The 24,938-nt window shown below is 37.6% G+C and overlaps 1 protein-coding gene across 1 annotated transcript; it reads left to right on the top strand.

Moving 5' to 3' along the window:
- Positions 1–858: 858 nt before the first annotated feature.
- Positions 859–2,099, top strand: LOC143601317 (F-box protein At5g07610-like). The gene is made up of 2 exons (XM_077078761.1): positions 859–1,319; positions 1,412–2,099. The coding sequence occupies exons 1-2, from the start codon at positions 859–861 to the stop codon at positions 2,097–2,099; spliced, it is 1,149 nt and encodes a 382-aa protein (XP_076934876.1).
- The last annotated feature ends 22,839 nt before the right edge of the window (positions 2,100–24,938 follow it).

Raw genomic sequence — 24,938 nt, 5'->3', positions numbered from 1 at the left:
TGGTTTGAAACGATTCAAAAAAACAAATAAATAATAAAGAAGCTCTTTTGAAAAACGAAAGTTTGTTTGTTAATATATATTAATTAATATAGATACAATAAATGTTAACATTTGTTTTTACTCAACTCTGACTCGGTGTTTTTATGAGCCTCCTTTTTACACTGTCAAAAAATTAATTATTACTTTTAATTGCCCTATCTTCTTCTTCTTCTTCTTCTCTTGACTTGCATTCTTACCAGTCACCTCCGGTGTCTTTCACCGGCCACCGGAAAATTTCAAAAGTTCAAGTTCAATCTTTTCTTTTCATCTTACACTCACTAGTTTCACAGGAGTCGAAGTCAAACAGTTCCGGTCAAGTTTTTGTTCGTCATCAATTATCAACTTATCCAGGTAAGTAAATTAGGGCATGTGATCGTTATTAACAATATAATAAAACCCCTAACCTAAAACAATCGAACATGGAACGAATTGGGCGAATTAGGATGCTGGGTTATGTAGGTTGAAGATGAACTTGATAATTCGTTGTTTTGGGCGGTGGTGGTTTACTTAGCACCACTTCACCACCACCTTCTTTCTGGTTCTTCTTTTCACTAATTGTGACCATAATCTTTAAATTCTGTCGTTTGTATGTTATACTTTTTCTAGGTAATATAAGATATTTTGGAATAAAAAGAATAAGGATATAGTAAGCATCTGAATACTTTACCTTTTTTTTTATTATGTTTACCTAAAAGTATGACATGCTATTCGGGCAACTATGCTCATATTTTAAAAGTTCAAGTGTCTTCTTGACTCTCTCTAGACGGCTTAGGGTTAGTAACCCTAGTGTTTATGATAATATTTAATTGATCATCTTCCATGGAGGATTCCGATCATCAATCTGGAACCCTAAAAGTGTCGAGGTCCATGGATCATCAATCCACTCAATCGGGAACACGAATCAGTTCCAACGAAGACCTTTTGACCGAAATCCTTATCCGCCTTCCCGTTACCTCCATCCTTCGTTTCAAAATCGTCTGTAAACACTGGCAATTGCTTTTGAGTAACAGTCATTTAACCCATCGGTATGATAATAACCTTTCTAAACCTTTTGCTCGCACTCTTTTACCCAACCAGAATATTGATAGCCCTACAAAATCTATATATGTCCCGTTTGATGTTGAAAACCGAAGCACTCCTCCTTTCAGTACAGTCTCGATTTCTACTTCAATCGTTCCAGAGTCAGAATCGTGTATTCTTGTAACGGTTTATTACTTTGTTATACCTTTCACAATGGTGCTCGTGAATATTATGTTTTCAATCCCACCACCAAGCAATTGGCAATCATCCCATCGCTCCCGAAAAACATCCGCTCTATGGCTCTGGCATTTCATCCAACACATTGTATGAACTACAAAGTTGTTTGTATTAGTGCTTTAGAGCCTGATGGAGGCTTGTTTCAGATTCAAGTCTACTCGTCTGAAACGAGGACATGGAAGATTTGTATGGAAATATTCTCTGAGCAGGTATCTGATTTCTACCCTCCGGTTTATTGTAATGGAGCTGTTCATTGGGCTCTCGATTATCATAGTGGCGGTAATTTCTTGTACTTCAAATTAGAAGTTGAACAGTTGCAAATGTTGCCCTTACCAGTGAAGATGTCTTATGAAACAACTACAATGTATTTTGGGGAATCTTTAGGCCATCTGCATTTAATATTTCACACAGAATATGAAGATGTCTTGCGCATGAACGTGTATGAGATGTTAATGGATCATTCGGGGTGGCTTGTCAAGTATCGGGTACAGCTTGATGAGCGTCTAGATGATTTCCCGTCCTTGATCTTAAAATATTGGCGTGCGGGTGATTTTGGGGAAGAGGAATATCCATTCCAAAATGATTTTCAAGTCGTTGATTTGGTTAGAAGTAAAGAAGAACAAGATACATTCTTGGTGCTGTTAACTGCCGGGAAGTTGACAAGGTACAATTTTCATGACAAGAGTTTTAAGAAGTTATATAGTTACAACAACCGCAGCTTACGACTCTTAAATATGCATCGTTACATTGAAACCTTGTCTTCTTCTAGAAGACAATTGTATTTGTTTATGTTTTTCTATTAAGTTGTTCGAATGCCATTTAAAATGTTCAGTAAAGTTTTGATTTATTAAGGTTTGTTTTTATGTTAGTTTGTGTTTGTTTATTTTAAGGAAACAATTTGTATTTTTTTTAATAACCAGCAGTATCGTTTTTGGTTTATTAAGATACGACTTTGTAGAATTCTTAAGTTTTCATTGTTACATCGAAGCCTTGTCTTCTTTCTAAAAGACAATTAGGTTTCTTTACTGTTTTCACTAATAAGGTGTTTGAATGTGTATTTTGAAAATATTAGTTTATAATTTATGCAATTAGCATATATTTGCATCATGTATTTCGCAAATATTTATTTTGCTAGTTTGTGTTTTTATTCTTTATGCAGGAAGTTGTTTGGATTAGGATTGTTTAGTATAACATACTAATTATTGATTATAAAACAATATGCACTTTTTATAAGCAAATTGTTTGGTTTTTTGTTCTTGAATCCATATACTATTAAGGATGAGCAAGAAGCTGAAAGGCTTCATGGTTCTCTCACATGCTTGGCTCCTTAAAGTCAAACAACAGATGTTTTGTATTTCAAACCAATTTGAAGTCTAGACAACATGTATAACTCCATTCAATGTGATATGTAGAGACTCAAATTTAAATGTTTTGAACATGACTTAATGGCGGTTGATCAGCAACTAGCTCCGGGATACAGTGATCACTATCTGATCTACTAGTTCTGGTTGATCTACTCTCCGGGCAGCCCAATTGATTTGGGCATGCAAAACGTGATACTTATTCCACCTTTTACTTTGGGATAGTTACAAGCCCAAAAATTGGGAATGGGTTACACTTAAAAACAAGTAGGCTAGACAATACTATAGTTTGATATTATTTTTCATTTGTAGGAGAGAAGTCTAGTTATGTGCACTGGTTTAATTAAAAAGTGAAAACATAGCTGCCGCTTATATAATGGTGTTTAACGCCATCTTTTGATGAGGTGGAGTGGGGCGTTAGTTCACTAGACTCGTCTCAAAGAGAGAATGATTAGTTGGTCTTATGAGAATCATGTTGGGAAAGTGAGAACATAAAAACTATTGGAATTTTGGTGATCTATCATTCCATTAGTAAAGGAAAAGTCTTTAAACATTATGGGTTTGAAGGGGAGGTTTATCACAGGAATTAAAAGAAATTTGTTGTTTAAAAAAATTTATAATATATATACATGTGTAGTAAAAAGGTTACCATGAAAGGAAAATATACATGTAGCCTTGGGAAAAACTATTTTTTTAAAGCAATAATTTAAATAAATGCAACAATTTAAATAAGTTTGTGAAATAGAAAAGGTTGGTTTAAAATTTAAATATCCAAGATCATGTTTTGTTTTACGGATCTCAAGTTTGGCTCATTTTAGCTTACGAGAGTTCGTCTTGTTTTGAGTTACAAGAGTTCATCTCGTTTTGACTTATGAGAGCTGGAGTTCTACTTCTTTTGAGTTCATTTTCTAAAGCTCAAACTTTACTTCATAATATTTTTTTTCAAATAGACTCGAGCTTCGTTCATTTATTTATAACAAAAAAAAATAATTTATGTACATTTGTAATTATTTTTATTTTAGTTTTTATATGTCATGTAATATAATTATATATATAAAACATAAACAAATATTATAAAAAGGATAGACTCGTTTAGGTTCGCTAGCTAGCTCGAACTTGAAAATGAAGCTCGGTTTCAGGCTCGTTTATTAAACAAAGTTAGCTCGGAATCAGGCTCGAGCTCGTTTAATACTACATTAGACGTCCACAATATCTAAACATGGTACAACCACAAACTTTGAATTGACGAAACATCGATGTTTGCCAAAATATTCACTTATCGACTCTTCGGTCTTCAAGGGCACTGCTTCAAACGCCTTGCAATATGCAAACTTCTTGTAGTTAGCACCTTTGACACATGTGTTTCCCAGATACTTTATGTGTTACTTCTTTCATGTATCAATCAATAGCATGGAACTGGTAGTTCTTAACTTTAAGATCCTTTAACAATGGCTTGAGCGATTCAATTAGAAAAGTTAGCTGTGGCTTGTAAATAATTTTCTATCAGAAGTAAAGAAACTATCCACAAGTTTTTAAATGCACATTCTTTATTTAAAAAAAAAGTAATATAAAATTTTGATGAATATATAACTTAAATATTTAGTTCAAGTATAATAATCAACTTAATTGGTTAACAAAATAGTCAGGCATCCCCGTTTGTGGCCTAGTGGAGTATCAAGTTCGATCCTAAATTGTATCACTTTTTGTGGATATTGACGATGAAATATTAGAGTTAGGCCTTGCGATGTTGTCAGTTTGGATACCGAGCCCACCCCGGTTTTTGTCCCACTATGTGTTACGCTAGAGATTTCTGCTCTTGTGATGACACAACGACTGTTGAGTGGTGAGATTTTTATCTCCCCCTCCCCCCTTTTTAAGGGCGAGTCCTTACTTGTAACATCCAACTTTTTGTTAAATAATAAATGACGGAAAGTTTTGTTATTTAACCGTGTCATTAAGTTAGTCGTGTGTTAAGTGTTTGGATAATATTTGGATTTGGAATTGTGAGTGGGTTGTGGGGCCCATGGCCTCCTATATAAGCCTAACCTCTCCATTCCTTTCACATTTCTTTACACAACACACACACACTAGAAAACACACACGCTTTCTCTCTAGCAATTCAGATTCGGATCCAAGCAAAAGGAGGAAGAATCTCGTGTGTAGACATCATCAAACAACAAGAATCACGTCCAGATCTACGTATTGTCCGGATCTGAACTCGAACCCGAAGCAAAAGGTAGGTTCCGGTTTAAATGGTTAAGTTTTATAGTTAGAATCGACATGCAAACCGATAGAAGGATAGATCGGGGTATATGATGGAAGAAAAACATGAACTTGATAAGTTATAACCCCACGAGAATGTTATATGGTAAAAAATGTGATGTTCGGGCCTTATAAAACGCAAGTATACAAAGTTGGTGCAACCCAAAACCCTTAAAAAGGGTAAAATGGGGTCCTGAGGAAGAGCCACAAAGTAAAATGGCTTTAAAATGGTAAAAAACGAAGAAAGTAAAAATAATCTTTCAGAATCTCAATGAAGTAACTAAATAAATCCTACCAACCAAGAAGTTTTGCCACACTCGATCACATGACAATAGGGACAAGTGTGAGATGTTGCATAACTTGCACCTGTAGTTTGCTTTTACACAACGCATATGGTAGCTTCAAGCAAAATAACCAAGAATCATCATTAAACATTATGTTAAGGTCTTAATATTAGTTAACTAATATAAAGCAAAAAATATATTTTACCACGTGCCAACACAAATTTCAAAAAAAGTAGCATGTGACAAGTAACTTACTGTTAGAAGCTCCTTGAAACCATTGGTGAAGCAGTCATTGGCATTGCTTCGCGTAATAGAAAATATTGATACTGTTGATCCATCATCCTGAAAGAAACTGACACCAAACATTAGAATCTGTGATTATAAACCATATCAGTTAATATCATTTAGAGTTCTATATCAATTGAACCAAAAACATGTAAGCAGCATTACAACAGTAGATCAATATCTTGTATCATTTGCATGAATGAAAACAGTTCATATGTTGAAATGAAAATTATTGAAATCCATTATAAAACATGGCAACCAAAGATCCTTATCTCTAATTTAGAAAAAATAAACTCACTAAAACATGTTTAATAGAAATATTATATACCCAACGTAACCTTTTTCTTCACTTGACTCAAAGAGTAGTTGCAGACCATGACAAATTTGTAAGAATGGGCGATCATTCTCTATGTGTCTGTGAGTGCTTGAAAATATAAATATATAAATCTAATCAGTAAAGTTGGTTAATTGGGCGAGTTGGGTAACGGGTCAAAATAGCTTTGGGTCAGTTGGTTACTCGCTGACCTGCATATAATTTTTCCAGTACTGCTACTTTATAGACACGCTACACTTGTCGGTAACTGAGCACCTACTTTCAGTTGAACTTGCTTCTTGCCTTCGCTGTTGATGCGTAAATGATCTCAACATCGCCAGGTCTTTGCCCTATCTTTACTAATGGCATTTCCAGAATTTATACAAAAATGTAATCCAGAGATAACTAATCATAAGTAATAACAGTTCACTTGCAGATAGTCCAAATCAAGTGTTTGACTATTTGCCAACAAAGTTAAATATATGAATTTTCAGAAGAGAATCTCCATAACAAATGTCCCTTTACAATTTCACAACATAAAAACAACAATGAAACCATTCAATTAAGATAAAACACATCAAATATAACAATCAAATGAATTGAATAACATGTCAAAAGTGTATTCATAATTTAACCTACAGGATAATCAATTGGAATTAGGGCTATGACTAATTGGGAATGTTTCTGTTCTGCAGCGCATTTGGTTATTATATGACCCGAACTATAACCCATGGATATCTAAAGATTAGGATTTTAGGCGGGAAAATATAGCCATATATAAATTATCTGATATCTAAAACTGTCATATATAAATTATTATTATTTTCTTTTATTAGAATTCTTAGATTGGATTAGATTAGATTGTTAGATTAACGCAAATTTGGTTGATATCAGTTAAGTCCGATGCGGTATTGTCATTAAGCTCAGAAAATAAGTTAGTAGACGTTGATAATAGTAACGACACTTGTATAAATTATGATATGAAAAATAACATGTTTAAAAGGATGGTTATTCAGTCGGTAAATTAGGTCGTTGCAACAATGAGTCAACGCAAATTTGATCGGTATCGGATAATTCATTATTGTACGAAAATAAACCCAAAGAATCGGCATGACTTGTCAGTTAGGATTTGATCTAGGCACAAGAACCCATTTGGAACCGAATTTAGCACCAGTTTAAGAGCCGAATATGAACAGTGACGGATCCAGAAAATGTTTTCACAGGGATCGAAAATATTTTAGGTTGGTACTTAGTTGACTATCGGTATTTAAATTTTTTTCGGACCGGCTCAGTCATTCGGGTCGAGTTAAATCCGTATATAATTTTTTTTCCAGTTTGATTCGGTCGTTCTGGTCGAGTCAAATCAAGTGGGGTAATATAAAAGAAAAGGATAATCAATCAAAATATCATATAACAAAAAAAGTACAGGAAATGTAATTAAAAATGCATAACTAAAATATAAATGGTTCTCTCCGAATTTTCATTTTTTGAAATATAACCATAACATCATCTAACTTGACATTCCTAAGCAAATCTTTCTCAATAAAACATATACAACTATCATTTAAATTCTCATTACCCATTTAATTAGGCAATTCGGATTCCACTTGGTTCATCGCCAAAATTTTTTTAAAGTTAGATGTCTATAGCCAAATAAACAAATATGACTATTGTTTCTCTTTCACTTTGATAAATTTTATGGCCAAATTATTTTTTCATTGAGATAAAAAATTTACCATTATATTAACGTTTTCAGTATAATTTTTGGTTTGAAACGATTCAAAAAAACAAATAAATAATAAAGAAGCTCTTTTGAAAAACGAAAGTTTGTTTGTTAATATATATTAATTAATATAGATACAATAAATGTTAACATTTGTTTTTACTCAACTCTGACTCGGTGTTTTTATGAGCCTCCTTTTTACACTGTCAAAAAATTAATTATTACTTTTAATTGCCCTATCTTCTTCTTCTTCTTCTTCTTCTTCTCTTGACTTGCATTCTTACCAGTCACCTCCGGTGTCTTTCACCGGCCACCGGAAAATTTCAAAAGTTCAAGTTCAATCTTTTCTTTTCATCTTACACTCACTAGTTTCACAGGAGTCGGAGTCAAAATTTTACAGGGGTCGACAGGGATTTTAACACATATATTATTAACGGGTAATAACGTAGTGTAATTGCCGAATTAATGACCACAACGGCCGGATTATTCTTAAAATCCATTAACGGACATTAATCAACCAACAGCACAATTAGACCTATAAAAAGAACCCCCCCCCCCCCCCCCCCCCCGAGGTATCGTATCAACTTGCGCATAACATCCATTTGCACTGAAACATCCTCTAAATACTATAAATTCTTCGTCTCAAACAGTTCCGGTCAAGTTTTTGTTAGTCATCAATTATCAACTTATCCAGGTAAGTAAATTAGGGCATGTGATCGTTATTAACAATATAATAAAACCCCTAACCTAAAACAATCGAACATGGAACGAATTGGGCGAATTAGGATGCTAGGGTTATGTAGGTTGAAGATGAACTTGATATAATATACATATATAATTATGAAGTTGCTGTTACTCACATAATTCTACTGTGCTACCCGACATATTTTGAAGCGTTTTGTACAACTTCTTACAGCGTTGGCACCATGTCATTCTTTGTTTGTATTAGTGCTTTAGAGCCTGATGGAGGCTTGTTTCAGATTCAAGTCTACTCGTCTGAAACGAGGACATGGAAGATTTGTATGGAAATATTCTCTGAGCAGGTATCTGATTTCTACCCTCCGATTTATTGTAATGGAGCTGTTCATTGGGCTCTCGATTATCATAGTGGCGGTAATTTCTTGTACTTCAAATTAGAAGTTGAACAGTTGCAAATGTTGCCCTTACCAGTGAAGATGTCTTATGAAACAACTACAATGTATTTTGGGGAATCTTTAGGCCATCTGCATTTAATATTTCACACAGAATATGAAGATGTCTTGCGCATGAACGTGTATGAGATGTTAATGGATCATTCGGGGTGGCTTGTCAAGTATCGGGTACAGCTTGATGAGCGTCTAGATGATTTCCCGTCCTTGATCTTAAAATATTGGCGTGCGGGTGATTTTGGGGAAGAGGAATATCCATTCCAAAATGATTTTCAAGTCGTTGATTTGGTTAGAAGTAAAGAAGAACAAGATACATTCTTGGTGCTGTTAACTGCCGGGAAGTTGACAAGGTACAATTTTCATGACAAGAGTTTTAAGAAGTTATATAGTTACAACAACCGCAGCTTACGACTCTTAAATATGCATCGTTACATTGAAACCTTGTCTTCTTCTAGAAGACAATTGTATTTGTTTATGTTTTTCTATTAAGTTGTTCGAATGCCATTTAAAATGTTCAGTAAAGTTTTGATTTATTAAGGTTTGTTTTTATGTTAGTTTGTGTTTGTTTATTTTAAGGAAACAATTTGTATTTTTTTTAATAACCAGCAGTATCGTTTTTGGTTTATTAAGATACGACTTTGTAGAATTCTTAAGTTTTCATTGTTACATCGAAGCCTTGTCTTCTTTCTAAAAGACAATTAGGTTTCTTTACTGTTTTCACTAATAAGGTGTTTGAATGGGTATTTTGAAAATATTAGTTTATAATTTATGCAATTAGCATATATTTGCATCATGTATTTCGCAAATATTTATTTTGCTAGTTTGTGTTTTTATTCTTTATGCAGGAAGTTGTTTGGATTAGGATTGTTTAGTATAACATACTAATTATTGATTATAAAACAATATGCACTTTTTATAAGCAAATTGTTTGGTTTTTTGTTCTTGAATCCATATACTATTAAGGATGACCATAGGATGAGCAAGAAGCTGAAAGGCTTCATGGTTCTCTCACATGCTTGGCTCCTTAAAGTCAAACAACAGATATTTTGTATTTCAAACCAATTTGAAGTCTAGACAACATGTATAACTCCATTCAATGTGATATGTAGAGACTTAAATTTAAATGTTTTGAACATGACTTAATGGCGGTTGATCAGCAACTAGCTCCGGGATACAGTGATCACTATCTGATCTACTAGTTCTGGTTGATCTACTCTCCGGGCAGCCCAATTGATTTGGGCATGCAAAACGTGATACTTATTCCACCTTTTACTTTGGGATAGTTACAAGCCCAAAAATTGGGAATGGGTTACACTTAAAAACAAGTAGGCTAGACAATACTATAGTTTGATATTATTTTTCATTTGTAGGAGAGAAGTCTAGTTATGTGTACTGGTTTAATTAAAAAGTGAAAACATAGCTGCCGCTTATATAATGGTGTTTAACGCCATCTTTTGATGAGGTGGAGTGGGGCGTTAGTTCACTAGACTCGTCTCAAAGAGAGAATGATTAGTTGGTCTTATGAGAATCATGTTGGGAAAGTGAGAACATAAAAACTATTGGAATTTTGGTGATCTATCATTCCATTAGTAAAGGAAAAGTCTTTAAACATTATGGGTTTGAAGGGGAGGTTTATCACAGGAATTAAAAGAAATTTGTTGTTTAAAAAAATTTATAATATATATACATGTGTAGTAAAAAGGTTACCATGAAAGGAAAATATACATGTAGCCTTGGGAAAAAATATTTTTTTAAAGCAATAATTTAAATAAATGCGACAATTTAAATAAGTTTGTGAAATAGAAAAGGTTGGTTTAAAATTTAAATATCCAAGATCATGTTTTGTTTTACGGATCTCAAGTTTGGCTCATTTTAGCTTACGAGAGTTCGTCTTGTTTTGAGTTACAAGAGTTCATCTCGTTTTGACTTATGAGAGCTGGAGTTCTACTTCTTTTGAGTTCATTTTCTAAAGCTCAAACTTTACTTCATAATATTTTTTTTCAAATAGACTCGAGCTTCGTTCATTTATTTATAACAAAAAAAAAATAATTTATGTACATTTGTAATTATTTTTATTTTAGTTTTTATATGTCATGTAATATAATTATATATATAAAACATAAACAAATATTATAAAAAGGATAGACTCGTTTAGGTTCGCTAGCTAGCTCGAACTTGAAAATGAAGCTCGGTTTCAAGCTCGTTTATTAAACAAAGTTAGCTCGGAATCAGGCTCGAGCTCGTTTAATACTACATTAGACGTCCACAATATCTAAACATGGTACAACCACAAACTTTGAATTGACGAAACATCGATGTTTGCCAAAATATTCACTTATCGACTCTTCGGTCTTCAAGGGCACTGCTTCAAACGCCTTGCAATATGCAAACTTCTTGTAGTTAGCACCTTTGACACATGTGTTTCCCAGATACTTTATGTGTTACTTCTTTCATGTATCAATCAATAGCATGGAACTGGTAGTTCTTAACTTTAAGATCCTTTAACAATGGCTTGAGCGATTCAATTAGAAAAGTTAGCTGTGGCTTGTAAATAATTTTCTATCAGAAGTAAAGAAACTATCCACAAGTTTTTGAATGCACATTCTTTATTTAAAAAAAAAGTAATATAAAATTTTGATGAATATATAACTTAAATATTTAGTTCAAGTATAATAATCAACTTAATTGGTTAACAAAATAGTCAGGCATCCCCGTTTGTGGCCTAGTGGAGTATCAAGTTCGATCCTAAATTGTATCACTTTTTGTGGATATTGACGATGAAATATTAGAGTTAGGCCTTGCGATGTTGTCAGTTTGGATACCGAGCCCACCCCGGTTTTTGTCCCACTATGTGTTACGCTAGAGATTTCTGCTCTTGTGATGACACAACGACTGTTGAGTGGTGAGATTTTTATCTCCCCCTCCCCCCTTTTTAAGGGCGAGTCCTTACTTGTAACATCCAACTTTTTGTTAAATAATAAATGACGGAAAGTTTTGTTATTTAACTGTGTCATTAAGTTAGTCGTGTGTTAAGTGTTTGGATAATATTTGGATTTGGAATTGTGAGTGGGTTGTGGGGCCCATGGCCTCCTATATAAGCCTAACCTCTCCATTCCTTTCACATTTCTTTACACAACACACACACACTAGAAAACACACACGCTTTCTCTCTAGCAATTCGGATTCGGATCCAAGCAAAAGGAGGAAGAATCTCGTGTGTAGACATCATCAAACAACAAGAATCACGTCCATATCTACGTATTGTCCGGATCTGAACTCGAACCCGAAGCAAAAGGTAGGTTCCGGTTTAAATGGTTAAGTTTTATAGTTAGAATCGACATGCAAACCGATAGAATGATAGATCGGGGTATATGATGGAAGAAAAACATGAACTTGATAAGTTATAACCCCACGAGAATGTTATATGGTAAAAAATGTGATGTTCGGGCCTTATAAAACGCAAGTATACAAAGTTGGTGCAACCCAAAACCCTTAAAAAGGGTAAAATGGGGTCCTGAGGAAGAGCCACAAAGTAAAATGGCTTTAAAATGGTAAAAAACGAAGAAAGGAAGATATTTCGCTTCGCTCAGCCTTGAGAAGCGAATCAGGCATTTCGCTTCGCTCAGCCATGTGAAGCGAAACGCTCCCATGCGAAGCGAAACGTTTCCAAGCGAAGCGAAACGCTCCCAAGCGAAGCGAAACAGTTTCATGCGAAGCGAAATTCCATGCATGCGAAGCGAAATTCTTCCATGCGAAATTTTATAAAATTCATTTTCTGATGCATTTTTGTTAAAGGACTGTTAATGAAAATAAAATTTTTCCGAGCTGACCTGGCAGCTCAACTGTAACATCCCGAAATTTCAAAAATGACATTAATTATATTACTTATAATAGAGGGAAAGTTTACTCGGGTTATCGGGAAATAAATAAATAGAGTAGGAGTTGGTATGGGTCGGGCTAGCGTTGGGTAGTGGATATGGGTTTTGGACTTAGATTAATGGAGATGGGTTAAATGAGAATGGCCTTAGGTCCATGGGATTTAAGGGATATAAATATCCCCTAAAACCCCATACCATCATTCTTTCCATCTATTTTCTAACACACTCCAAAACACACACACCACACACCACCAACACCGCCGGCCGGCCGAGGAGAGGAACGGACAGATCCGAGAAAGAGTGAGGGCTAGTTGTGATTAACAAGTTGAACAAGATCCAAACAAGCTCAAAAAGGTATGATTTTTGATCTTTGAAGTTTAAAGATCCAAGCTTTTTAGTGTATAAACGACTGGAAACAGTTGGGGAACGTAGTGGGTGATATTGAACCATAGCAAGGGTGTTAAAATCGCTCGAAATGCTGGACAGAAACCGAAACAGCGGCGGAACTGGGCAACTTCGCCTGCATCTGGGCAACTTCGCCTTCAAAGCGATAACTTCGCCTTCAAAGCGATAACTTCGCCTGAGGCCAAGTTCGCCTAATTGATAACTTCGCCTGAGGCCAAGTTCGCCTAAGGTTTAACTTCGCCAAAAGCCAAGTTCGCCTAAGGTTTAACTTCGCCTAAAGCCAAGTTTGCCTAAGGTTTAACTTCGCCTAAAGCCAAGTTCGCCTAAGGTTTAACTTCGCCTAAAGCTAAGTTCGCCTAAGGTTTAACTTCGCCTAAAGTCAAGTTCGATTAGAAAATAAGTTAAAAACGATAAGTAAAAGTATGCTAATACTAGGCCGCCAGATTAGATCAGGTGAGTATTGATACGTGTAACTTATACAGTCAGCCGAGCTCAGCTAAAGAAGGGATTTACAGCTATCGGAGGAAGAAGCAGAGTTCAGGTGAGTTTCTAGCCCCATTCCTTGTTATGTTTTCGGGGCTGTGTGCATACTCGATGTGTTGTTAATACATTTATCCTAAGTGATAAGTGTATGCCATATGTGATATATGTGATGGATATGAATGATTACTTGTCGGTACGCGAACGATCTTCGGATATTGCGCGTACTGTCAGGTTAAAAATAAAAATACTAATATTATATATCGAAGATGTATGAACATTACAAATGAATACTTGTCGGGGCGTGAACGATCTTCGGATATTGCAGGTATCGACAAGGGGTATGGTTGTTAAATGAATGATGTAAAGAACGCCTAGAGTGTTCTTATGCTATAATGTAATTATTGTATATGTGAAGTATGTGTATACAGGTACACGAATGGTATGTGACTCCTACGTTCGACATAGTAAGTTAGGGTGGCGAATCCCTCTAACTCCTGTTGGACATAGACTTGGCAGGTGATGGCGTAGTTAAGGACTGCGAGCCTTATACGTGATGTAGATAATAGATGTAAGCATAGGAAATGACTGTGAACCTTATACGTGCTGATTTTGTAGCATAGGGGAGGACTGCGAACCTCGTACGTGCTATGAATTAGGTTGCAACATAGGGAAGGACTGCGAACCTTGTACGTGTTGTGGATGTATTTCAGCATAGGAAAGGACTGTGAACCTTATACGTGCTGATTTTGTAGCATAGGGGAGGACTGCGAACCTCATACGTGCTATGAATTAGGTTGCAACATAGGGAAGGACTGTGAACCTTGTACGTGTTGTGGATGTATTATGGTATAGGGAAGGACCGCGAACCTTGTACGTACCATAAATGGTGAACATAGGTAGGGACTGCGAACCTTGTACGTGTTCACAACCTTGAGTACGGGTATAGACGGCGGACTATGAACGTACTCTCGGCAGACTGAGGTTAGTGATTGTATATATGTATGTATGTATGGTAGCAAGTATGTACGTAGAACAGAAGGGTAACTAATGATGTATGGATATGTATCTACGGATAAGTATGTATGTGTATGTATTGTATGGTGTTCGATTAACTAGAACTCACTCAGCGTAGCTGACTTTTAGTATGCACGCAGGTGAGCTGATTACAGAGCTAGCATGAGGATGACGCATGGCATGGATTGAACGGCTGGCATCTGATGAAAGAAGAAAAGATGTTTTAAATATAAAGTTTTGTGTTATGGTATCAAAGAAAAGATTTAAAGTTTTGTAACAAATGATTGATGTTTTACATTCCGCGAAAAGTTTTAATAAACTCTGATTTGAAGAACTGTGTTTATGACTAAATCCGACGCTAAAGTCGGGCCACCGGGTTCGGGGCCTTACAAGTTGGTATCAGAGCATAAGTTCGAGAGATTTAAGCATCCTACATGCTTAGACTCGAACAGAGAATGGGATTTAAGTAAGAAAGGAAAGAAGATGCCATTTCAAGAATGCCATGTGTCGCTCAAGCAAGATCAGTAAAGGTAAAGTGTATAATTAAATGATATATGTTAATGAGAAAGAAAAATATGTGAACGATAAGGATAGAAATAATTGATTGTTTGATTTGACTAACTGCTTAAGTAGAACCAGCACAAAGAGACTCATAAAGGGAAGTGTATAGGACACGGAAAGCAATGTGATCAGCTAGTCACAGCTGGCCACTGTTATTACCTGTTAGCCTTGCTATCCTTGTACTAAATAGTTCCTTGAGTGATGATGTTTGTGTTTCCCTTTTAGAATACTAATGGCTGGAGCTGGAGAAATTGTTGGAGTTGGAGGTCGCACTGGACGTCGTGGCAGGCCTCGTCCTGTCCGGCAACCCTCGGTAGAAGAAGCTTCCAACACCGGAGACGAAGGTGGTGCAGCTGGAGGAAACTCGAGCAACAACGAAGAGGTTCAACTTAGCCCTGCAGTCCAAGCAGCCATCGTTCAAGCTGTAGTTGCTGCTGTGAAGAACCTGAATCCCGAAAGATCTGCTGGAAGCCGTGAACGAACTGCTGAAGGGGCGGGTGGTGATGGTAGGAAGGATGGGGAAGGAGAAAGAGAGGCCTCGAGTGAGGATAAGTCTGTGAAGGTCGATGACAGGAAAAGAGGCCAAGATGGGTGCAACTATAAGTCCTTCAAAGGATGCGACCCGCCAAAGCTGACTGGTTTAGGAGACGTCGTCGCTACTCTTCAGTGGATAACCGCCATGGATAAGGTTATCCGCATTAGCGAGTGCCGTCCCGATCAAGCGGTAGGTTATGCTACTCAATCATTCGAGGATGAAGCTATGTATTGGTGGGAAAGTGTGGAGCAGAGAAAGACTAGAGATGAGATCAAGGCGTTGAGATGGGACGATCTGAAAGAGTTGGTGATGAAGAAGTTTTGTGCAGAAACCGAGGTCGAGAGGACGGAGATGAAGTTCCTGAATTTAAAGGCCGGTATGATGACGCATCGTGAGTATACTACTGAATTCAACCGACTATCTAGGTTGGTGCCTGATATGGTTGACACTGAGGTCTAGAGAATCAAATGTTATGTGAGGGGATTGCCGCAAAAAGTCCGCATGTTAGTCAGGGCAAATAAACCTGCTACTTTTGACTCTGCTGTTGAACTTGCAGAAGTGGTTTATGCTGACCTGGTTGAGGACGATGTGGTGGTGGGGGAAAAGAAATGGGCTACCTCTGCTAAACGGTCTGGCGAGATGGTGACAACAACAGGTGAGAGGAAGGCCAAGGTTGGGGACAAGGATGCGTGTAAGACGTGTGGGCGAGTGCACCCGGGGGAATGCAGGATTGGGACAGACAGGTGCTATCGGTGCGGAAAGGGTGGGCATTACTCTCGAGAATGCCCTGATCGTCCAAAGTGCTTCAAATGCGGAAAAGCTGACCACATGGCTAGGGATTGCAAGGAATCAGGGGCGGAAGGTACGAAAGGATAAAAACTTGGGGAAGCTGCAGAGAGGAACGCTTGATGAAGGAATAATTGCTCATGCAATGGTTTTATTAAATTACATTTGCTTAAGAACTTGTTTTGTGTTAAGGTTTAAAACTTATGTTTATCAGTGACGTGTAATATATTGAGTTTGGTTATGAATGATTATTATGTTATGATGAAATGTTGTTTTAGACAATAGTGTTAAAAGTACTAATCGAAGCCCTTGGAAGGATGAGATGAGTCTTGGTACATCGAGGGTCTCATGGACAAGCTACCTTAAATAGCTAAAACACATGACCACCATTCGATGGCTGCAAGGTCGGGAGTAAGAAGGATAACTCAGAAAGCGAAGGCGATTCAATAAAGTGTGTAAATATAAGAAGTTTTCCTTTTACAGGGAATAAGTTTGGTTTCGGGGACGAAACCTCTTTGAGGAGGGAAGACTTGTTACATCCCGAAATTTTCAAAATGACATTAATTATATTACTTATAATAGAGGGAAAGTTTACTCGGGTTATCGGGAAATAAATAAATAGAGTATGAGTTGGTATGGGTCGGGCTAGCGTTGGGTAGTGGATATGGGTTTTGGACTTAGATTAATGGAGATGGGTTAAATGAGAATGGCCTTAGGTCCATGGGATTTAAGGGATATAAATATCCCCTAAAACCCCATACCATCATTCTTTCCATCTATTTTCTAACACACTCCAAAACACACACACCACACACCACCAACACCGCCGGCCGGCCGAGGAGAGGAACGGACAGATCCGAGAGAGAGTGAGGGCTAGTTGTGATTAACAAGTTGAACAAGATCCAAACAAGCTCAAAAAGGTATGATTTTTGATCTTTGAAGTTTAAAGATCCAAGCTTTTTAGTGTATAAACGACTGGAAACGGTTGGGGAACGTAGTGGGTGATATTGAACCATAGCAAGGGTATTAAAATCGCTCGAAATGCTGGACAGAAACCGAAACAGCGGCGGAACTGGGCAACTTCGCCTGCATCTGGGCAACTTCGCCTTCAAAGCGATAACTTCGCATTCAAAGCGATAACTTCGCCTTCAAAGCGATAACTTCGCCTTCAAAGCGATAACTTCGCCTGAGGCCAAGTTCGCCTAATTGATAACTTCGCCTGAGGCCAAGTTCGCCTAAGGTTTAACTTCGCCTAAAGCCAAGTTCGCCTAAGGTTTAACTTCGCCTAAAGCCAAGTTCGCCTAAGGTTTAACTTCGCCTAAAGCCAAGTTCGCCTAAGGTTTAACTTCGCCTAAAGTCAAGTTCGATTAGAAAATAAGTTAAAAACGATAAGTAAAAGTATGCTAATACTAGGCCGCCAGATTAGATCAGGTGAGTATTGATACGTGTAACTTATACAGTCAGCCGAGCTCAGCTAAAGAAGGGATTTACAGCTATCGGAGGAAGAAGCAGAGTTCAGGTGAGTTTCTAGCCCCATTCCTTGTTATGTTTTCGGGGCTGTGTGCATACTCGATGTGTTGTTAATACATTTATCCTAAGTGATAAGTGTATGCCATATGTGATATATGTGATGGATATGAATGATTACTTGTCGGTACGCGAACGATCTTCGGATATTGCGCGTACTGTCAGGTTAAAAATAAAGATACGAATATTATATATCGAAGATGTATGAACATTACAAATGAATACTTGTCGGGGCGTGAACGATCTTCGGATATTGCAGGTATCGACAAGGGGTATGGTTGTTAAATGAATGATGTAAAGAACGCCTAGAGTGTTCTTATGCTATAATGTAATTATTGTATATGTGAAGTATGTGTATACAGGTACACGAATGGTATGTGAGTCCTACGCTCGACATAGTAAGTTAGGGTGGCGAATCCCTCTAACTCCTGTTGGACATAGACTTGGCAGGTGATGGCGTAGTTAAGGACTGCGAGCCTTATACGTGATGTAGATAATAGATGTAAGCATAGGAAAGGACTGTGAACCTTATACGTGCTGATTTTGTAGCATAGGGGAGGACTGCGAACCTCGTACGTGCTATGAATTAGGTTGCAACATAGGGAAGGACTGCGAACCTTGTACGTGTTGTGGATGTATTTCAGCATAGGAAAGGACTGTGAACCTTATACGTGCTGATTTTGTAGCATAGGGGAGGACTGCGAACCTCGTACGTGCTATGAATTAGGTTGCAACATAGGGAAGGACTGTGAACCTTGTACGTGTTGTGGATGTATTATGGTATAGGGAAGGACCGCGAACCTTGTACGTACCATAAATGGTGAACATAGGTAGGGACTGCGAACCTTGTACGTGTTCACAACCTTGAGTACGGGTATAGACGGCGGACTATGAACGTACTCTCGGCAGACTGAGGTTAGTGATTGTAGATATGTATGTATGTATGGTAGCAAGTATGTACGTAGAACAGAAGGGTAACTAATGATGTATGGATATGTATCTACGGATAAGTATGTATGTGTATGTATTGTATGGTGTTCGATTAACTAGAACTCACTCAGCGTAGCTGACTTTTAGTATGCACGCAGGTGAGCTGATTACAGAGCTAGCATGAGGATGACGCATGGCATGGATTGAACGGCTGGCATCTGATGAAAGAAGAAAAGATGTTTTAAGTATGAAGTTTTGTGTTATGGTATCAAAGAAAAGATTTAAAGTTTTGTAACAAATGATTGATGTTTTACATTCCGCGAAAAGTTTTAATAAACTCTGATTTGAAGAACTGTGTTTATGAGTAAATCCGACGCTAAAGTCGGGCCACCGGGTTCGGGGCCTTACATCAACCCCAGCCAGGGGCGCTGCTGCCCCTAGACCCCGCTACCAGGGGCGCTGCCCCCCGGACCCTCGTTAGTTGAGGGTGTCATTGACTTAGATACAAGAGGTAGTAGTAATGGATATTTGACACTCGTAATGTGTTATACAATTAGCCGTGCACAGCTAAAGAAGGGCATTACTATTAACGGGGAGAGAAACCGACTTCAGGTGAGTTTCTAGCCCCTTTATCCGTTATGTTTTTGGGGCTGTGTGCATACCCATATGTGATAGATGTTAATACACTTAACTTAAGTGGTAAGTGTATGATATGTGTATGTTATATGTATGACTAAGTATGGAATGTTATTATGGAATGTTTATACGAATAAATATGTACATATACGTATATACATGACCAGAAGATATGTAAAGTATTGAATGAAAATGAATGTATGATCGAGTGACGTGACAGGTATGGTTATTGGAAACAAAGGGACCAGACCCTAATAATATCTGAGACAGAAAGGACAAGACCCTGATAATATCTGAGACAGAAGGGATCATACCCTGATAATATCTAAGACAGAAGGGACCAGACCCTAATAATATCTGAGACAGAAGGGAACAGACCCTAATAATATCTGTGATGGTAGAGATAGAATAGTCTATGGTAAACCATAAGGCCTTATGAAAGAAAGTATGTAAGCGCGTGTGCATGTATATAAAGTTTGTATGAAAGAAGTAAGAGTAAGTAAGGTATGAATACGTATCTTCGGATGCGTATGAGTAAGGATATGAATGTATTGTATGTTAATTGATTAACTAGAACTCACTCAGCGTAGCTGACTTTTAGTATGCACGCAGGCAAATAGGTTGAGGCAGCTGGCTTAAGGAGGGGCACAGGGCATGGGCTGAAGAGACTGGCATCCATAATGAAGTGTTATAACTGTTTTAATTAATTAATTATGAAAAGACAATTTGTATGTTAAGACAAGAATGCATGTTTTGTAATGTGATGTATGAAGTTTTAAATTATTCCTTGAAAGTTTTAATTAACTCTGATTTTAGAACTGTGTTTATGAGTAAATCCAACACCAAAGTAGGGTTACCGGAAACGGGGCCTTACATTACTCAATTTGTAAACGAATTGCGGACTCGAGGATAGGGGGAGGGGTCCGGGTAGTGGCAGCCAATGGTATGGTTTCCCGGGGTAACGCCCAAGCCAAACTCAGAAACCAATGTAGGCCCGGTTAAGATAACATAGTCTGACCATAGTAAGACAACGAGACTTTCCAAACTAGAAAGTAAGGTGGTTTAAACACAAAAAGAAAGTCGCCGTTCTAGAACAACAAAATAATTAGGCCACAAATTATTTTTTTGCCCACAAGGTTCAAACTTAAATGAAAAATTAAAACCAAACCAAATTCATGAAAACCAAAAAATCATAATCGAGCAGTGTAAAATTCCAAAAATTGTAGTTTCGATTGACACAAACGGAACCGTTCATACCCCTGCAAAACTAAATTAAAACGGTTTTGTTACACCTGCATGCTTTTGGACGGTCTGATACGTGTGCGTGTATTAAACACTAGTTGTTGTTGTTCGCTATCGGATTTCTTTTTAACGAGCTTATTATATTTGCAGAGCGTAACACATCACGTGTTTTGTAACTACTTATAATTTTTACACTGTATATGGATACTAAACTCGTTTTTTTAAATGTTTTTAATATTTTAGGTGGCATGTCGAGTATTGTGTACTTGACGCCAAATGGCACGACATACTAGAAAGGGATATAAGGGATCGGTTGTTTACAGAATTCCTGACTGAACCGAGTTGTAACAGTAAGCGTGCTATTATAAGTGAACTCATTGGGCAGCCCGATACAGTTGATGTCTTAATCAAACCACCTACTGGTATAAAAAACAAGGGTTCTTGCACCAAACACCAAGTCGGCGTGATTGAACAGCTGTTTGAAAAACGTAACAAAAACCCGAGGCTGTGCAGGAAATGCAACAAATACGTATTTGATCATGACGCCTGCAACTGTGAGAGAAAGTCCAAGTCGCTATGTAATGCAACAAACCCGAGGCTGTAATGCCCTTATGTAATGCACGCGTTTGTTATTTTTTTATAAGACGTGATGTGATATATTTACCTTTGTTAACATCCTCATCGTTTAGCGGCTTCCCCTGTTTCCTTTTATCCATGAAGCGCTCAGACCCCCTTGACATGGTGTGACAATTTCGTCTTTCATTTATGAACATCAAACGCAATCTAACAATGCATTTGGTCTATTAATTAAAAATAAAATAGAATTGTATACATAGGTGAGTTTGAACATAAACTGCATAACACCCAGAGATATTTCAAACCATTGACAAATCAACATCTCCATACTGAATATATTAATAAGCTACTTCCAATTTCAAAAATAAAAATAATATGATACCAAATAGAAGCTTCCCTTTGACTTGGAATTTTTGTATTATTTTAGGCTATGTTGCAATATATATATAAGCTGTGAACAACTACAACCATTGGGTTTAATAGTCAAAATCAACCATTCAACTCAATTTTTTAAAAGTAAACTTGTTGACTTTATTTTTCTGTTCCTTAAAAGAGTTGGTATTCAAACTTCAAAGGGTTAGTTGGCATGTTTTCGGTTTATTTGTGTCATTTTTAAATTAATCAAAATAAAAGAAGTTAGTAGTGTTTTAAAATTCTCAGATAGATGATAAGTTGTTAACTTGTTCAACCTCAATATATAAAATTGTTGTACAGTCGTTGACATCGTATTTAAAACAGTATTTGAAGATCTTCTTTAGATTGAAGATCTTCTTTAGATTTTGTTGACTTTTAACTTTTATTTATTTGTATTACGTGAGTCTAATCTGGCATAAATTAGGCTGAGGGGTGTGGGGCTTCAACGGGGGCGCTAGAGCCCCTCCGCTCGCGCCCCCAGGCGCTAACACCACACCACCGGGGCGCTAGCGGGGGCGCTAGCGCGAAAAAACATGCAGGCGTGAGCCTGTTAGCGGCAGAAGAGAGAGTAAAGTGGTCTTGGTTTTGATGAAAAGAGCCGTTGGTTTTATACAAAGAGCCATTGGGCTCTTATTTAATTAAAAAAAAAACGTTTTATCCCTATATAATACCCCATTTCACCCATATCAATCACCACAACTTCAAACCTTCACCCAAAATCAATTCATCTTCTCAACTTTTTTTTAAAAAAATGTCGTGGTACTCGTCTGATTCCGACTCCTCCGAAGAGGATGATTTGCTTCTTCATGTAGGGGGAGTTTTGACCGCAACCGTGGTGGATTTCTTGCAAAATCAAGCCCATCAACCTCGAGTCCCGAGAGTTAGAGCACCACCTCGTGATCGTGATCGATCGGGTGCTAACGATACTTTGATTAGGCATTATTTTAGCCCTCAACCGGTATACGAGGAGTCGGATTTTCGAACTCGTTTCCGAATGAGCAGACAATTGTTCATGCGTATAGCAAGTGATTTAGAGGCACGGTATCCCTTTTTTCAACAAAGGGAGGATGCTAGGGGTCTCCCCGGTTTTACCCCTCTTCAAAAAGGCACGGCTGCTATCCGTCAATTAGCGTACGGCATCTCATCGGACGCTTTGGATGAGTATTTACAGATGTCGAAAAGGGTTGCACGTGAATCCCTTCATTTTTTCTGCCAAGGTAAAAAACATTAATTTTAGTTTTTATTAAATATTTATTACATTTTGTAATATATATTATATGTTTATAGATTATTTTATATACGTAGGAGTCATATCGATTTACTCTCGGAGATATCTGCGTAAACCTACAATGTATGACATCCAACGCATATATGAGGTGCACGCAGAAAAACATGGTTTTCCTGGGATGCTAGGTAGCATCGATTGTACGCATGTTGGATGGGCTATGTGTCCAACGGCCTGGCGAGGTCAGTTCCACCGTGGTGATCATGAAGGGCCGACCCTTATACTTGAGGCGGCGGTGTCACAGGATCTTTGGTTTTGGCATGCTTTTTTTGGTGTTGCTGGGTCAAATAACGACCTTAATGTTATCGATCAGTCACATTTGATCAACGACCTTATCGACGGGGTTGAACCACCTCAATCTTTTGTTGCAAATGGAGAACTCTTCAAGTACGGGTACTATCTGGTCGATGGTATTTACAACGAATGGGCTTTGTTAGTTCAAGCTTTTACAGATCCAATCGCCGACAAACGGAAGTATTTAACGAAGAAGCAAGAGTCTACTAGAAAAGATATTGAAAGAGCTTTTGGAGCTCTGAAAAAACAATATTATGTACTGGCGAACCCGATACGTTATTGGACTCGGGAAAGGATAACGGACGTCGTCTACACGTGTCTGATCCTACACAACATGACGTTAGAAGACGAGGGCAAAGCTATCTGCCAAAACTACCAAGGTGACATTCCGCCACAACCGTCCACAATCAGTGATCAACAAAGACTTCATAACATAGCAAATATCAAGAGCCGTGAGATACACGGGAATCTTCGACATGAGTTGGTTGAACATTTGTGGGCGAGGCGACCCGATGATCTTGTATTAGATTAGTGTTATTATTAAGTATTATTGTTTGTTTAATGTTTAGTATGTTTTTTTTTGTAATTTGAATTTTAGATATTAATGTGTTTTTTTTATTAATGTGTGTTTTTTTAATAATTTATGAGTTTTTTTAATAATACGTTGTTTGAATATATTTATAAAAAATAAAAAAAAAATTTCGCTGGAGCCCCTGTTGGAGCCCCTCCACACCAGGGGCCAGGGCTCCAACGGGGGCTCCAACAACCCCCTTATCCAGTTTCTCTCTCTGCCACACGTCATAATATTATTGGTTGGAGCCCCCACTAAAGCCCCCATTAGAGCCCCCCACACCCCTCAGCCTTAGGCTGAGGGGTGTGGGGCTTCAACGGGGGCGCTAGAGCCCCTCCGCTCGCGCCCCCAAGCGCTAACACCACACCACCGGGGCGCTAACGGGGGCGCTAACGCGAAAAACAATGCAGGCGTGAGCTGGTTAGCGGGAGAAGAGAGAGAGGAGCACACCTTTTGAGGTATTTTGGACCGTTGGGAGCCGAAAAAAACAAAAAAAATATATATTTTCTATATAGGTTTACGGAAAAGAGCCGTTGAGCTCATATTAAATTAAAAAAAAATATTTTCTTAAACTATAAATATATACCTTTATAAAATATACTTCATTTCACAATTATACACCTTTCCTCCTAAAATCCTCTCAAAACTAACACAAAAAAAATGTCGTTGTTTGAATATATTTATAAAAAAATTAAAAAAAAAATTTCGCTGGAGCCCCTCCACACCAGTGGCCAGGGCTCCAACGAGGGCTCCAACAACCCCCTTATCAAGTTTCTCTCTCTGCCACACGTCATAATATTATTGTTTGGAGCCCCTACTAAAGCCCTCATTAAAGCCCCCCACACTCCTCAGCCTTAGTTGAAACCTTATTTTTCTTTTGAAATGACAGTTATTTTTTGTGATTTTACTTTTTAGTTTTTAGTATTTTTCTCTTTTGGTAGCAATGTTGGTAGCAATGTTGTGACGAACCAGATCAGTACCATCTACAGTGGCGAAGCTTGGACTAAGATATCAGAGGGGCCGGACTCAAAATGTATACAAAATTTCACAAACGAAAGGGACCGTGCTCAAATTTTCGGTCGTAAACGGCTAAATTTACACTACGAATAAAAAATTTCGGCCGAAAACG

This window comes from Bidens hawaiensis, unplaced genomic scaffold (genome assembly GCF_021521415.1).
Source record: "Bidens hawaiensis isolate Kalapana, Puna unplaced genomic scaffold, B.hawaiensis_p1.1 tig00056047_1, whole genome shotgun sequence".
NCBI classification, from domain to species: Eukaryota; Viridiplantae; Streptophyta; class Magnoliopsida; order Asterales; family Asteraceae; genus Bidens; species Bidens hawaiensis.
The sequence above is the reverse complement of the archived record's forward strand: the minus strand, read 5'-3'. Positions and strand labels throughout refer to the sequence as shown.